Raw genomic sequence first — 16,127 nt, forward strand, 5'->3', positions numbered from 1 at the left:
CTGTGGGAAATGGCTTTGGTTTTCCCCAGAGAAGTCTCCCCTAAATTGTCACTATCTTTTCCTCCTATGACAGTGCCCATGCCTAGATACAGCAAATGTCCAACAGCAGCTCCATCACCCAGTTCCTCCTCCTGGCATTCACAGACACACGGGAGCTGCAGCTCTTGCACTTCTGGCTCTTCCTGGGCATCTACCTGGCTGCCCTCCTGGGCAACGGCCTCATCATCACCACCATAGCCTGTGACCAGCACCTCCACACCCCCATGTACTTCTTCCTGCTCAACCTCGCCCTCCTCGACATGGGCTCCATCTCCATCACTGTGCCCAAATCCATGGCCAACTCTCTGTGGGATACCAGGGCCATTTCCTTTGCAGGATGTGCTGCCCAGGTTGTCTTCTTAGGTTTCTTGATAGTAGCAGAGTATTCTCTTCTCACCATCATGTCCTACGACCGCTACGTTGCCATCTGCAAACCCCTGCACTACGGGACCCTCCTGGGCAGCAGAGCTTGTGTCCACATGGCAGCAGCTGCCTGGGCCACTGGGTTTCTCAATGCTCTGCTGCACACGGCCAATACATTTTCACTGCCACTGTGCAAGGGCAATGCCCTGGACCAGTTCTTCTGTGAAATCCCCCAGATCCTCAAGCTCTCCTGCTCACAGTCCTACTCCAGGGAAGCTGGGCTCCTTGTGGTTAGTGTCTTTTTAGGATTTGGGTGTTTTGTGTTTATCGTCGTGTCCTATGTGCAGATCTTGAGGGCCGTGCTGAGGATCCCCTCTGAGCAGGGACGGCACAAAGCCTTTTCCACGTGCCTCCCTCACCTGGCCGTGGTCTCCCTGTTTGTCAGCACTGGCATGTTTGCCTACCTGAAGCCCCCCTCCATCTCCTCCCCATCCCTGGACCTGGTGGTGTCTGCTCTGTACTCGGTGGTGCCTCCAGCAGTGAACCCCCTCATCTACAGCATGAGGAACCAGGAGCTCAAGGATGCCCTGTGGAAACTCATATCTTAGTGTTTTCTGAAGCAATAAACTGCTCTTCTGCTTCTACTTTGCAGTTTTAATGTAACTGGTTACAGGTCCAGTCTCTCATCTGTATTTTCTGTTGTTATTAGCCTTTTTTTAAATTGTGATAACATTTTCATCCCCTTTCTAATTCACTGTCTGCTTTTCTTTTATAACCCCTGGCTGTGTAAATGAGGGGCCATGATCTGTGTGTATTTAAACAAAATAAATGTGTCTGTAGTGACTTGTTTTTCACTATATCCTTCCTGCAAGGCCTGTTTGGAGCTGCAGGGACAGTTCCTGTGTGCATGGGAGGAGGGGAAAAGAGTCCAGCCTGGCAGCACTGCCAGGGAGCACCAGCGCTTGGCCTTCCAGAGCTGTTCTCGTTCCACTCCCACACTCTCCTTCTCATCCCTTGTGTTGGTGCAAGGCCTGAGTGCTCTGGCAGCCTGGTCACCGTCCTGCTGTGTGTCAGTCCTGTGAGCGCAGGCAGGGACAGGCCATGGGCACTGCTGTGACAGAGCTGGCCTCCGTAACAGGACTTCTATAAAGAAGAGTGATCTCCTCAGGGCAGTGCCGGAAGGCTTAGGTCTTCTTCAAGTTTCTGTCAAGAACATGCACAAGAAGGTGGCCACAGATGCAAACAGCAGGGTACAGCTGCACAGTGTGTGTGTGCAGGGCTGGGCACACAGCAGTGTCCTCTCACAGCCAGGCCTCCTGCCAGAGACCTGCAGGACCAGCAGAGCAGGGGCTGGGCTGTGCCCCTGTGCACAGGACACCCCATGGAAGCTGCCCCAGGGCATCGTCATGGACTGGCCCCTCACAACCTCCCTTTCCAGCACTGGGCTGTCACACCAGATTGAGAATTTTTTCCTGAATGAGTAGGTCAGAAGTCCATGTTTGCATTGTTCAGATGAGATATGAGCATGCACATAATGTACATGACGTGAGATGAACACGAGTGAGCAGAAATGCCATCAGCTATTCCTGGGAGTGCCAGGAAGGCCTGTGGGACAAACATCGATGTCACTCAAATTGGGAGTAACAGCCCATGGGAAACAACCCACTGGGATCTTCTTCCTTGAACTGAGGTCCCTGTGTCCATTCCTCATGACGTGGGACATCTCAGATGAGTGCAGAGCAGGGTGACACACCACAGGGCTGAGGTGCCTCCTGTCCTTTGGGAGTGGCAGCAGGAGCCCATAGAGACACTGTGAATCCTGCCTCTGTGTTGAAAAGGAACAGGCTCTGAGCATCCCTGGGTCCATGAGAAGCCGATGAGGCCAGCTCATATATGGATGCTTGATGGAACCCTGACATTTCTGTGTGTGACTCCAGGAACAAACCCCAGTGGCCCAGGGAGATTGATCTCAGCTGCCTTGAACAGGCTCATTGCAAGTGCTCCTGTCTGCTATGTCACCCTTGTCCGTGATTCCATATTGTGCTCTCAAAAATGCCATAGACACCAGAATGGATCTGGGGTACTTAGAGAATGCAGACCTCAAACCCATCTTCAAGAGGAGCACAAACAGGAACTGAGAGAATAACAGGCTGGCCACCCTACCTCCCTCCCTGGGAAGGGGATGGGACATGTCCTCCTGCAGCCATTTCCAGGAACGTGAAGGACAAGGAAGGGATTGCTGAACCCCAATGGAGAGGGGCAAGAAAGGCATGTTGTGTACAGTGCGTTCGCAAGGCCTCAGACATGGTGTGCTTCTGGGCAGAGTGGTGCTGATGGGGCTCAAGAAGTGGATGCTGGGTGGGAAGTCGACTGAACCATCAAGCCCAAATATCACCAGTGGTACAAAGTCCTCCGAGCAGACAGTTACCAGTGTCATCTCTCAGTGACCAGCACTTGGGCCAACACTGTTGAACGTCTTTATTCTCCCCTTCCATGATGTAACAGAGTGCACTTTCAGCTCCTTTGTGGATGGTGCAAACTTGGGAGGAGGCCTCGAGCAACCTCCCCTGGTTCACCCTGCCCTGAGCAGGAGAGTGAGACAAGATGAGTGAGACAAGGGCTCTCTTCAAATCTGAGTTATTCTGTGATTTGAAATACTTTTTGCCTTGGAGAGGTTTCTGGAAGAAAATACGTGGAAGAATAGTAAAAACAAAAAGGCAGAAGTGGAGATATAGAAGTGTTAACATAAGTATAGCAGTTCCAGTGAGGAGTGCTTTTCACTCACATTGTTAGTAGGAAATATATTTGACAAATTTGAAAAAATGTGAGGAAGCAAGATGGGTGTCTAGGGCCTGTGGGAAAGAAGGGCAGGTGTAGGACCATGTAGAACACACTTCAGTCTTGGTTGGGTCCTGCGTGCTACAGAGGGGGATGGATGGGTGTGGTATTATGAGGTCAGTTGTGTCTCGGTAACTCATAATCCAGTAAGCAGCGTGTGGCTGTGAAGGGGACTGTGGGGTCAGTTCTGTCTCTGGAGGTGACAGCCCAGCAGCAGGGACGTGGCTGGGAAAGAACCCCTGCCAAAGTACCCACAGGCACTACCCAGGAACAGGCCTTGGAGACGGGCTGTCATGTCCATCCCACCTGAGTACATGATGGCACAGCAGCAGGAACATGGTCGTGTCTATCAGAGAAGCTGAAAGGCCAGCAGCAGTCCTGGGATTTAGAAGATCATGGTGAGGTTACTTCTTTCTGGTGAGGTGAAACACCACAAGAAGCCTAACGGGTTGGGTTCCCTGCACGAAGGGCAGTTTCTGAGATGGTTGAGCTTTCCTTGATAGTGGGAAGAAGCAGAAGAGAGAAAAAATATGTCAGAAAGTGCAACTTGGAAGATGGAGACTGGATATCAGGAGGAAGAAATGTGACTGGAAGGGCAGTGCTGTGGTGCAAGAGGTCACCCAGAGGGGGCTGGATCAGCCCATGGTTTGTGTTCCAAAGAACAGGCAGGGAGGGTGCAGACACATCAGTGAAGGGACAGAAATGCTGGGGTGAGAGCAGGTGGGGAAGCAGATGGGTGTGTGCAGTCTGCAGGGAAAGAGGGGCAGGTGTAGGACCGTGTAGAACAGCCTGTGATGGAGATGGCAAAGGGCGCTGGTGAGGCTGGAAGGGACCAACAGGACCCAGGTCTCTGTCCCCTTGGCCATCACAGTTGTCTCTGCCACTGAGGCCTGGGAGAAGACATGTTGTCCTCATGGCATTGGGGCCTTGTTGCCTCCTTGCAGCCCCATGGGGAAGCTGGAAGTTGCTGTACCAGTGTTGTCCTTCCCTCGGCCTTGCACACCCACATCCCACGGTCCCAGGAAGAGCCCTGAGCCATGTGTGAGGGGCAGGATCCCCCTTCCCATTGCCTGGAGGTCGTGGCTTCTCCTTTCTGCTGCAGAAAGCAAACCAAGGGGTTTCTGAGCATCAGAGCTGAGGAAAACACTAAAAGGAGACCTCATGGTGGCTACAGCTTCCTCACAAGGGGAGAAGGAAGGGTAGGTACTGAGCTCTTCTCTCTGGTGACCAGTGACAGAACCCAAGGGAATGGCAGGAGGATGTGCCGGGGGAGGGTGAGTTGGACATGAGGAAAAGGTTCTTCACCCAGAGGTGCTGGACACTGAACAGGCTGCCCAGGGAGGTGTCACGGCCCCAAGTCTGACAGTGATCAAGAAGAAACGGGGCAACATCCTCAGACACACGGTGTGAACTGTGAGGTTGTCCTGTGGAAGGACAGGAGTTGGACTCAATGATCCTGGAACACAAGAGGTTCCACTTCAATATGAGAAGAAACTTTTTCAGAATGAGGGTGACAGGGCCTGGAACAGGCTGCCCAGGGAGGTTGTGGAGTCTCCTTCTCTGCAGACATTCAAAACCCGCCTGGTTCCTCTGTAACCTCACGTGGGTGTTCCTGCTCCAGCACGGGGATTGGACTAGATGATCTTTTGAGGTCCCTTTAAATCCCCAACATTCTGCGATTCTGTGATTCTGTGATCCTTGTGGGTCCCTTCCAACTCAGGACATTCTATCATTCTATGAAATACTAGGTCAAAAGTCTGTGTTTTCATTGTACAGATGAGTTGCAAACATACACATCATGTGCATGTCCATTGTGTGCATGTGATAAGATGAACCCAAGGGAGCACAAATGCTATCAGCTCTTCCGTGGGGTGCCATAAAGGTCAGTGGGACAGAGATGGTGTTCAGGGGTCTCTTCCAACCTGCGTTATTGTAGGATTCCATGAATCTTTTCCTTGGAGAGCTCTTTCATGTCAGAATAGACAGAGGAAGAAGAAAGAAAAAGAGGCAGAAGCAGAGACATAAAATGCCCCAGTGTAAATACAGCAGCTCCTCTGAGGAACGTTTCTCCACTCAAACCCTTGATAGGAAATCTATTAGATACATTTGATGAAACCAGCTTAGTTTTACCTGCTCACACACTGGAGCACAAGGAGGGCGATGGCTGGGTACGATGTCATGTGCTCAGCTGTGTCTCAGGAACTCACAGTCCAGCAGGAAGCCAATGGCTGTGGAGGGGACTGTGAGTCACTTGTGCCCCTGCAGGGGACAGGCCAACAGCAGGAACAGGGCTGGGAAAGGACTGGGAGGTCACACATACGAGACGAGCAATCGGGCCCAATCAGCATGGCTTTATGAAAGGCAGGTCCTGCCTGACCAACCTGATCTCCTCCTGTGACAAGGTGACCGGCTTAGCAGATGAGGGAAAGTCTGTCGTGGGGGAGTGAATCCGCCACACAGGCTGTGGATGTTGTGCACTTAGACTTCAGTAAAGCCTTTGACACCGTATCCCACAGCATCTCCTGGAGCAGCTGCAGCTCATGGCCTGGATGGTGTATCTGCGATGGATAAAGAACTGGCTGGAGGGCCGGGCCCAAAGAGTTGTGGTGAACGGAGCCAAATCCAGTTGTTGTCCGGTCACGAGTGTTGTCCCCAGGGCTCAGTATTGGGGCCAGTTCTGTTTAATCTCTTTACCAATGATCGGTATGAAGGGATCAAGTGCACCCTCAGTAAGTCTGCAGATGACACCAAACTGGGTGGGAGTGTTGATCTGCTGGAGGGTGGGAAGGCCACACAGAGGGACGTTGGCTGACTGAGGCCAATTGTCTGAGATTCAACAAGGCCAAGTGCTGGGTCCTGCACTTGGTTTATAACAATCCCCTGCAACAATACAGGCTTGAGGAAGAGTGGCTGGAAAGCTGCCTGGTGGAAAAAGACCTGGGGGTGTTGATCGACAGCAACTGAACGTGAGCCAGTGTGTTCCCAGGTGGCCAGAAAGGCCAATGGCCTCCTGGTTTGCATCAAGAATAGTGTAGTGGGCAGAATCAGAGCAGTGATCATCCCCTTGTACTTGGTGCTGTTGAGGCCACAACTTGAATCCTCTGTTCAGTTTTGGGCTTCTCACTATAGGAAAGACCTTGAGGTGCTGGAGTGAGTGCAGAGGAGGGCGACGAGGCTGTTGAGAGTCTGAAGCAAAAGTCTTCTGAGGAGCAGCTTAGGGACCCATGGCTGTTTAGCCTGGAGAAAAATGAGACTGAGGGGAGACCATTTCACTCTCTACAACTGTCTAAGAAGAGGTTGTAGCATGGAGGGTGTTGGTCATCTCCTGAATAGCAAGTGATAGGATGAGAGGAAATGGCCTCAGCTTGTACCAGAGAAGGTTCAGAATTGAAGTTAGGAAACATTCCTCATGGAAAAGTTTGTGAAGCAGTGAGCAGGCTGCCCAGGAAAGTGGTTGAGTCACCATTCCTGGAGGTGTTTATGTATAGACGAGGTTCTTAGGGTCATGGTTTAGTGCTGGAGTTGGACTCAATGGTCTTAATGGTCTGCTCCATCTCAAATGATTCCACGATTCTATGATTCTATGCTTGAAGGGTTATCTCCCAGACTGTGGAAATTTCCTTTGTGGCAGGAATCATAGAATCATAAAGAGTGTTGGAAGGGAGCTTCAAAGGCCATGTAGTCCAACCCCCCTGCCATGAGCAGGGACATCTTCAACCAGATCAGGTTGCTCAGAGTCCCATCTAGCCTGGCCTGGGATGTCTCGAGGGATGGGGCACCCATCACCTCTCTCGGCAACCAGTGGTCATGTTTCATCACCCGCATTGTAAAAAGTGTCTTCCACGTGTCTGGCCTGAATTTCCCCTCTTCTAGCTCACAACCATCACCCCTTGTCCTGTCACAACAGGCCCTGTTAAAAAGTCTGGCCCCGTCATTCTTATCAGTCTCTTTTAAGTACAGAAAGGTTGCAATAAGGTCTCCCTGGAGCCTTGTCTTCTCCAGGCTTAACAACCCCAACTCTCCCAGCCTGTCCTCCCAGCAGAGCTGTCCCAGCCTTCTGATCATCTTGGTGGCCCCGCTCTGGACCCTCTCCATGTCTGTCCTGTACTGAGGGCTCCAGAGCTGGATGCAGAACTCCAGCTGGGGTCTCAGCAGAGCGAGGCAGAGGGGCAGAATCTCCTCCCTTGACCTGCTGATTATGCTCCTCTGGATGCAGCCCAAAATAAGATTGGTTTTCTGGGCTGCAAGCGCACATTGCCAACTTCTGTCCAGTCTTCAACCAGCAGTCCCCCCAAGTCCTCCTCGTCAGGGCTGCTCTCAATCCCCTCACGCCCCAGCCCATACTGACAGTGGGGGTTGCCCCAACCCAGGTGCAGGACCTTGCGTTTGGCCCCGTTGAACCTCTGGAGATTCACATGAATCCACTTCTTGAGCTTATCCAGGTCCCTCTGGATGGCCTTCTGTCCCTCAGGCGTGTCAGCAACACCACTCAGTTTGGTGACATCTGCAAACTTGCTGAGGGTGCACTTGATCCCACTATGCCATTGATGAAGATGTTAAACCGTACTGATCCCAGTATGGACCCCTGAGGGACACCACTTGTCACCAGTGGCCATCCAGACATTGTGCCATTGACCACCGCTATCTGGGTGCAGCCATTGAAACAGTTCCTTACCCACCAAACAGTCCAGCCATCCAATATATACCTTTCCAATGCAGAGAGAAGGATGTTGTGAGCGACCACGTCAAAGGCTTTACAGAAGTCCAGATAGATATGACATCCATTGCCCTTCCTTTGTCCACTGACGTAGTTACTCCATCGCAGAAGGCCACTGGGTTAGTCAGGCAGGACTTGCCCTTGGTGAAGCCGTGCTGGCTGTCTCAAATCACCTCCCTGTCCTCCTTGTTCCTTAGCACAGCTTCTAGGAGGATCTGTTCCATGGTCTTCCCAGGCACAGGTCAGAGGCTGACAGGTCAGTAGTTTTCAGGATCCTCCTTTCTACAGCAGAGAGAAGCACTGCCACACAGCGCATCTTGGAATGGACATGAGGAGGAAGAAATGTCACTCAAAGGGTAGTGCTGTGGTACAAGAAATCATCCAGGAGCATGGGATCAGTCCACCTCCTTGTGTTTCAAGGAACAGAGCAAGACAGTGGAGCCACATCAGCCAATGTATGGAAACACCAGGGTGAGAGCAAGGGGAGGAAGCGAGATGGGTGTCTGCAGCCTGCAGGGAAACAGAAGCAGCTGTGGGACAGTGGAGGACAACCCGTGGTGGAGATGGCAAAGGGCACTGGCAAGGCTGGATGTCGCCAAGAGAACCCAAGTCTTTGTCCCCTTGTCTATGGCAATCGTCTCTGCCACCAAGGCCTATGAGGAGCCATGTTGTCCTCAGGCACTGGGGCACCCCATGGCCTCCTTGCACACCCCAGTAAGGCTGGGAACTGTCACACCATTGTCCTTCACTCAGCATCACACAGCCCACATCCCCCTGCCCCAGGAGGAGCCCTGAGCAACGGGTGAGGGACAGGATCTGCCTTCCCAGGGGCTGGGGGTCAGGCCTTGGCCTCTCTGCTTCGTCCAACAAAACCAGGGTTTTCTCAGCCTCTCAGCTGCCTGCACATGACCCTTTGTTTATCTGCCAGCATGGCCTCCAGTTCTCTGCTCTAACGAGCCCCTGGGGAGGCTTTGCTGGTACTTGCCCTCAGTGGAACTCATTAATACTTCAAGGGACTTAGTACTTTTTTCTTCTGACATTGACTTTTGGAAAGGTTTGTGCAATCTCCTCTCAGCACCTGAGGTTCAAGGATTTAGCACCAAATGCACCATGGGGCTCATCACACTGAAGAAAGCTCTAAGAAACCATGTCTCTTCTTGTAATTTCCTTCTAGTCTTGTACAGTTAATAAGAGACATTTCCTACTGTAGTTATGGAGAGTGATTTCAAAAACCTTCTAATAAAAATGACTTTTTTTTTTTTTTTTGGTGAAGGATATAGTTTATTTTTTTTCCGTGTGCAGAAGAGGTGATTGCAGCATTATCTGATATTGATCCAGGGTCTCTCCTAAGGAGGTCTGGACTGGCTGGAGAAGCTGTCCCTTGAGCTCTGACACCGTGTGGACAACCTTGCTCCTCACCTCCCCAGCCCCATCATTTCTCTCATTGGCCACCTGGCACTTGCATCCCTTTTCCTTACACCAGACTTCTCCACTGCAGCCTGCAGCTGGATGTTCCAGCTCCTTTGCACCAGCTCCCACCTGCTCTCCTTGGAGACCTGGCTGCACACAGGCAAAGAGGGACTTTTCTTTACTTTTGAACAAACAAAATAAACTGATAAGAATCATGGTTAAAAAAACCCACACTCCTCAACTGTATGCCAAGGAAAAACTGCCACCAATGAGGTTCGCCTTCTCCAAGGCATAACCTTGCAAGAAATGTTTTAGAGAGAAAGAGAATTGTAAAATAAACACAATAAAAGAGTTGGCTAAAGACAGAATTAGACAGACTACTGAAAGACAATGAAGCTTTTAACTCCTTGAAGCTGAAAGCAGCAACTGGATTGTTGACAAGTGTCTGAGTGATCAAACAGTAAGGGCAAGGGAAATCCAGAGAGCAAGTGCTTGTGTGCAGATTGGCTGCTTGAAATTGTACTTCAGACATGGTCAGTTTAGTTAGGGCAGGAGGAAATACCTGAAGGATGAGAGAGGTCAGATGCACAGCCTAACAGAGAGAGTGCTGAGAAAGCAAATCTTGTGGAAGATCAGTAGTTGTCCTCTTGCTCTTAATGCACATCCTGAAAAGTCTCCTTTTGATCTCATGGGAAAACACTGGTATTTAAAGTATTCAAAACAAAGAAAGGAGAATTACACCACCAACAAAGTTTGATGCTTAAAGTTGCAAGAAAGCATTTCCTTCACTCTACATCTTTCACTTGGTTTCTTTTTCCCTCCAATTTTAGAAAATGTTCTCTAGATTTCTGTCCCACCAAAGCCTACAGCATTAAGAAAGATAATCCATGTGTCTTGCACAGAGTCGAAGGCACCAAAAAATCCACTGCCCTGGACTGTCAATGCCACTTTTTGCTCTTGGTACAGCGTGAGTCATGCTCAAAGCTGTTGGCCACTCTTGCCTGATGGAGGAAAGAAGAATATAAAGGTTAATTGAAATGTTCTCTTTGTAGATGTTCATGTTGACAGTGATCTCAACAGGCCTGTGTTATCTGTCTTTCTATGTGAGTATAAGGAAAAAGAAATATTTATGTAGAGGTAAATGAATAGTAAAATGCATAGGTGCGTCCAGTTACTCAGCAAAACACATTTCCTACCAGCACTGTCAAAGGAAGAATCTTTCTTCTGAGAAATTGCTGTTTCGATACTGTCTTTGTCACTCCGTCCCCTGCCCCACTGGCCACTGGGACCAGGGTTCCCTCAGCTGCCTTCCTTGTGCTGACAATATCTTTGGAGAAGCCCTCCTGGGTGTGCTCCCCTTGCATGGCCACTTCAGCCACTGCTCAGCGCTGGCTTTGCTGGCTCCATCCCTGCACCCCCAGGCCAGCTGTCTGTCTGTCTGTCTCCTGGGCAGCCTGTTCCCCTCCAGCCTCCCTGCACGTCCTTCTGCTGTTTGATCTCCTGAGCCAGGGGGTTGCTGTGCACCCATGCTGACCTCTTGCCAGGCCCTGCTCGACTCCCTGACCATCAGATTGGCTTCTTCCTGGGCTTTGATGAAGCTGTCCCTGAAGATCCAAGAGAGCAGTCCCTCTGTTCTCCAGGACAGCCCAAGGAGATCCTCAGCTAACTGAAATCAGCTCTCCTGCAGGACTGCACTGTTGTTCTGCAGTTGCCCTGCTTCTCCACCATCTCACGGTCACTGCAACCATGGCCGCCCTCATCCTTAGATCCCCAGCCTGAACCACCTTGTCTGCCAGTAAGAGACCAGCCCTAGCCAGCTCGTCCAGTGTTTGTCTCAAAATGCTGTCTTCCACATCCTGCAGGAACCTCCTGGGTTGCTTGTGCCCAGCTCTGCTGCCCTCCCAGCAGACCGAGAGATGGTCCAGCTTGCCATGTAATCCAGGACCTGTGACCATGAAGCTTCCTCCAAGGCAAGGGCTGTGCACGCCAGGCTCCCCTCTGCACAGAGCTCATCTCCACCTCCTCATCCACCCGCCTGCCTTCCTGAGGAGCCCTGCCCACCCATGGCTGCCCTCCCACCACCGAGCTGTCCCACCAGGGCTCTGCAGTCCCCATGGGGAGCACGCTGCTGCCTGCCCAGCAGAACCGACAGTGCTGGGTAGGAAAGAGGAGAGGCAGGTAAAGGGGCAGTGTGTGGGAGGTTGGCTGGGAGGTGACCCCTGGTGCCAGAAGAGGATGATGCAAGGTGCATCATGGGAGGGAGGTGGATTTTGAGGTCACATCTTTGGAAACAACCCAACTGGGCATGTGGTGAGACAGGCCTGGTGATGTCACCTGGATGCTGGGAAACACCCCCAGCAGTGCTGAGAGCCTGGGAGACGGGAGATGCAGGAGAAAGGGAACATGACACGGCTGGAGGTGGGTTGTGATGCCACTTCTATTGCAGTTACCTGGGGTAGATGTGGACAAAGCCAACATGGCCAGATTGTTACTTGTGAGGTCACCTCATGACAGCAATGTGATTGGCCAGAGGTAGGCAGGTATCATGAGGTCATCAAGGACACCAGACGGGAAGGCTGCAGAAAGATGAGTGAGCCCCTGGGGAGGCCCTGCCCTGGGCTGAAACCACCTGTACGTGCCACGGGAAACTGTGGCACATGCATGAGAAGCTGAGGGATGTGAGAAGGGACCAGCAGTATGGGCAGCTCCGTGTGTGCCAGCTGGGCCTCACAGGTGGCTGCAGATGTGACCAGGTTGGCCAGACTGCCCAGAGGGGAGCACTGGGGACTGTCTGGGCAGTCAAGTCTTGCAAGGCCATCAGTGCCTGGAGGAGCCACCAGTGATGCCACTGAAGTCCCAGAGGACCAAGGCAATGGAATGCAAACTATCAAATTTGAGTGCAAATGGAGAAAACCTGAGCCCACTGGGGAAAAAGTAACTGATGATGGTTATGAATTGTGAGGAGATCGGGGCAGAGAAATTTGGATCGTGGAAGAAGCAGCCTGTAGAAGAGTGGGGAGGAGGGGGATTCAAGGGACCAGCTGCCCGTGTGGAGGTGGCTGGTCAGTGCTGGTCTGGCCAAACCTCCTGCCTGAACACCATGGTCTGTCCTGCTTAATAGACTGGTTTCAGTTGGGGTAGAGTTACTTATCTTCATAGCAACTTGTATGAGTTCATTTTACATTTGTGATGGAAACAGTGTTGGTCCCACCCCAATGTTTCAGTCATTGCTGAGCAGTGCTTGCACAGTATCAAGGGTTTTTCTGCTTCTCACACCAACCCCACCAGCATGGGGGCTGTGGGTGCACAAGAAATTGGGAGAGGACATGGCTGTGACAGCTGAATCAAACTGACCAAAGGGATGTTCCACAACATAGGATAGCATGGTCAACAATAAAATCTGGGAGAAGAAGGGAGGGGAGGACATTCGGGGTGATGGCATTTGTCTTCCCAAGTAACGGTTACATGTGATGGAGCCTGGCTTTTCTAAAGATGGCTGAAAACCCTCCTGCCACTGATGCAGTGAATGAATTCCTTAGTTTTCTTTGATTACATGCATAGATTTTGCTTTGCCTGTAAAACTGTCTTTATCTCAACCCACAGGTTTTCTTTTGTGTTTCCAATCCTCCGCCTCATCCTGCTGTGGGGCAGTGAGTGACAGACTATGTGGTGCTGAGATGCTTGTCAGGGTTAAACTACAAAACTAGTTAAACTCTGCTCCTGGCTCTTTGCTGTGTGAGTGAGCTCACTATTGTGTGTGCGTTTGGGTGTGATGGCATGTACACACCTTCTTGGTCAATTCTAAGTGAGGCGAGCAAGGAGGAGGAGGACACCAGGATCTGGAGAACCCCAGGGTTGGAATGTCCAAGTGGGTAATATCTCTGAGTCTGGGCTGACCCAAACCCCGGGTCCACACTGGAGGGACCACAGGGGTGTGTGAAACTGCAGGTAGGTTCTACCCAGGATGTACAGACCACTCGTGCAACCTTCACACCAGATCAGCCTGAGAGGGGCAACAGGACAGGGTCAGTTCTGTTGCTCATGGTTGTGTAAGTGCTGCTGTTGGTGTGGTGGCTGTGAGGGTGCTGTTGCCTGTTGGAGTTGGTCAGTGTCACATGGTCTGTGTCCATCTTTGCTTCCCTGCAGATACCTGCATTTAGTGCTTTCCCTTTGATGACTCCACCTTGGGCCATGTCTCACTCTGTGGGGTCCTGTCACTGCCCACCTCAGGCACAGCCGGTCCGTGTGTATCTCACGGGCTCTCGGGCAGCTCCAGATTCCTCTCCAGGAGGATTGTCCTCTGCCTCATCATGCACTGGGACAGCCCAGTGTGGCTGTATCTCATGACCACTCCCCATCTCCACTGTCAACAGACAGCAAGGGTTGTGTCTTAAATCACAACTCTGTTGTGAATCAGCTTCCAAGGTGGCATCGAGCTTTTTCCTCAGGCCCTTTTGAGGGAAATTCCTGGGCCCATTGTTGAAAACAGCTTTGGAAGAACAACCAAATCTTGAGGAACTGCACTCTGGAGATGTCATTTTATTACAGAGATGCTATGGGAGACTCAGCTCTGACACAGTGTTAGAAAAAGATTTATACAGGTTTCAGGTGTTTTAAAACTATTTATAATGGGTTCATTATTCAGGATAGTGAGCTAAACATGAACAGTTATGTACCAACATAATAACCATAAATAACAATATGGGTAATGCTAACAAAGTAAAAGGGATAAAACAGGGTACAGGCCTGCATTGGGATACAATTAGACATCATTTGTGGACAGTGATGGAAAGATGATCAGTATTGACAAACGCCCATGAAATCACTTTCCTAATGGACTCCTTGAGCTCCTGGTTCCTCATGCTGTAGATGAGGGGGTTCACTGCTGGAGGCACCAATGCGTATAGAACAGACACCACCAGGTCCAGGGATGGGGAAGAGATGGAGGGGGGCTTCAGGTGGGCAAACATGCCAGTGCTGAGGAACAGGGAGACCACGGCCAGGTGAGGGAGGCACGTGGAAAAGGCTTTGTGCCGTCCCTGCTCAGAGGGGATCCTCAGCACGGCCCTCAAGATCTGCACATAGGACAGCACAATGAACACAAAACACCCAAATCCTAAACAGACAGTAACCACAAGAAGCCCAGCTTCCCTAAAGTAGGAGTGTGAGCAGGAGAGCTTGAGGATCTGGGGGATTTCACAGAAGAACTGGTCCAGGGCATTGCCCTTGCACAGTGGCAGTGAAAATGTATTGGCCGTGTGCAGCAGAGCACTGAGAAACCCAGTGGCCCAGGCAGCTGCTGCCATGTGGACACAAGCTCTGCTGCCCAGGAGGGTCCCGTAGTGCAGGGGTTTGCAGATGGCAACGTAGCGGTCGTAGGACATGATGGTGAGAAGAGAATACTCTGCACCAAACAAGAAACATACAAAGAAGACCTGGGCAGCACATCCTGCAAAGGAAATGACCCTGGTATCCCACAGAGAGTTGGCCATGGATTTGGGGACAGTGATGGAGATGGAGCCCAGGTCGAGGAGGGCGAGGTTGAGCAGGAAGAAGTACATGGGGGTGTGGAGGTGCTGGTCACAGGCTATGGTGGTGATGATGAGGCCGTTGCCCAGGAGGGCAGCCAGGTAGATGCCCAGGAAGAGCCAGAAGTGCAAGAGCTGCAGCTCCCGTGTGTCTGTGAACGCCAGGAGGAGGAACTGGGTGATGGAGCTGCTGTTGGACATTTGCTGCCTCTGGGCGTGGACACTGTCATACGCGAAAAGAAAATGAAAAGATAGGGGACACTTCTCTGAGCAGAATCAAAGCCATTTCTCACACACCCTCCCCTGCTCCACACCCCTTGTCCTTTTCCAGACCTTCCTTCGGGTCCGTGGCTGAGCCCTGGGTGGTGCTGGCTGGAGGTGCCGTGAGGAGCAGGGCCTGTGCCCGCTGGCTGCCCAGGAGTCAGCCCTGCTCTGCAGCAGGGGTCATGGAACGGGGGGCAGGGGCCAGTCCTGGGGCTCAAAGCTGTCATCTGAAACTGCTGCTGGTGCAGAAGGGCCTGTCAGCATCTGCACTGTCACCAAGAATGAAACAGGATGGTAAAATGAAGTTTGAAATGCTTGGGGTTTTGACAGCTTCACAGAATCACAGAAAATTAGGGATTGGAAGGGACCTCGAAAGATCATGTAGTCCAATCCTGCAACTCCCCTGGAGAGTGTTGTTGGGTGTTAGAAACCCTCAGCATTTCTGCTGCACTCAGGGAGAACAGAGCGAGTCCTGCAAGACCAGAGGATGCCTGTGGGTCAGTGCAGAGTGAGGGCAGCTGCTCTGTCCCTCTGTCTTGCTCCAGCTGCCCTGGGCTGGCACCTTTCTGAGATGGTGATCACACTGCCATGTTACCCTGAAAAGCCACCAGGCACTGCTGAGAGCAGAGGTTTGCAGGCTGCAAAAAAGGACAGGTGAACCTAAGGCTGATGTGTCCAGCCAAGGTGATGCTGCTGCTGTCCATGGGCAGAGGGGTGGCTGAAGGGATGTTACAAGGCCTCTGGCAGATCGGCTGATCACTCAGAGTTGCAGTTCAGGAGTCTCAGTGACTTGTTAAAATTGGAGAGCTCCTTTTGCATTTATCCCTTCCTCCATCTCCCCACCCTCCAAGTCTTGGAATAGGAGACTGAAAGGACAGACTCGGGAAAGCTCCTTATCTTTATAGTAATACCTGTATAGATCTTCTCCTTGAAACCTCCAATTGGAAGCAGTCTGGAGTGATCTGGAG

The 16,127-nt window shown here is 51.5% G+C and overlaps 2 protein-coding genes across 2 annotated transcripts; one reads left to right on the plus strand and one right to left on the minus strand.

The window, feature by feature from the left end:
- Positions 1–440: 440 nt before the first annotated feature.
- On the plus strand, positions 441–1,060 carry LOC135999349 (olfactory receptor 14C36-like). The gene is made up of 2 exons (XM_065652907.1): positions 441–938; positions 1,055–1,060. The coding sequence occupies exons 1-2, from the start codon at positions 441–443 to the stop codon at positions 1,058–1,060; spliced, it is 504 nt and encodes a 167-aa protein (XP_065508979.1).
- A 13,076-nt stretch (positions 1,061–14,136) lies between these two features.
- LOC135999497 (olfactory receptor 14J1-like) lies at positions 14,137–15,096 on the minus strand. Its single transcript, XM_065653067.1, has one exon. It carries the CDS (start codon positions 15,094–15,096, stop codon positions 14,137–14,139), a length of 960 nt encoding a protein of 319 aa, XP_065509139.1.
- Between the last annotated feature and the right edge of the window lie 1,031 nt (positions 15,097–16,127).

This window comes from Caloenas nicobarica, chromosome 28 (assembly GCF_036013445.1).
Source record: "Caloenas nicobarica isolate bCalNic1 chromosome 28, bCalNic1.hap1, whole genome shotgun sequence".
Lineage (NCBI taxonomy): Eukaryota > Metazoa > Chordata > Aves > Columbiformes > Columbidae > Caloenas > Caloenas nicobarica.

What these genes read in the sequence shown, in the direction of transcription:
- LOC135999497 (XM_065653067.1), bottom strand. Translation starts at nt 15,096, where the DNA reads ATGTCCAACAGCAGCTCCATCACCCAGTTCCTCCTCCTGGCGTTCACA.
- LOC135999349 (XM_065652907.1), top strand. Translation starts at nt 441, where the DNA reads ATGTCCTACGACCGCTACGTTGCCATCTGCAAACCCCTGCACTACGGG.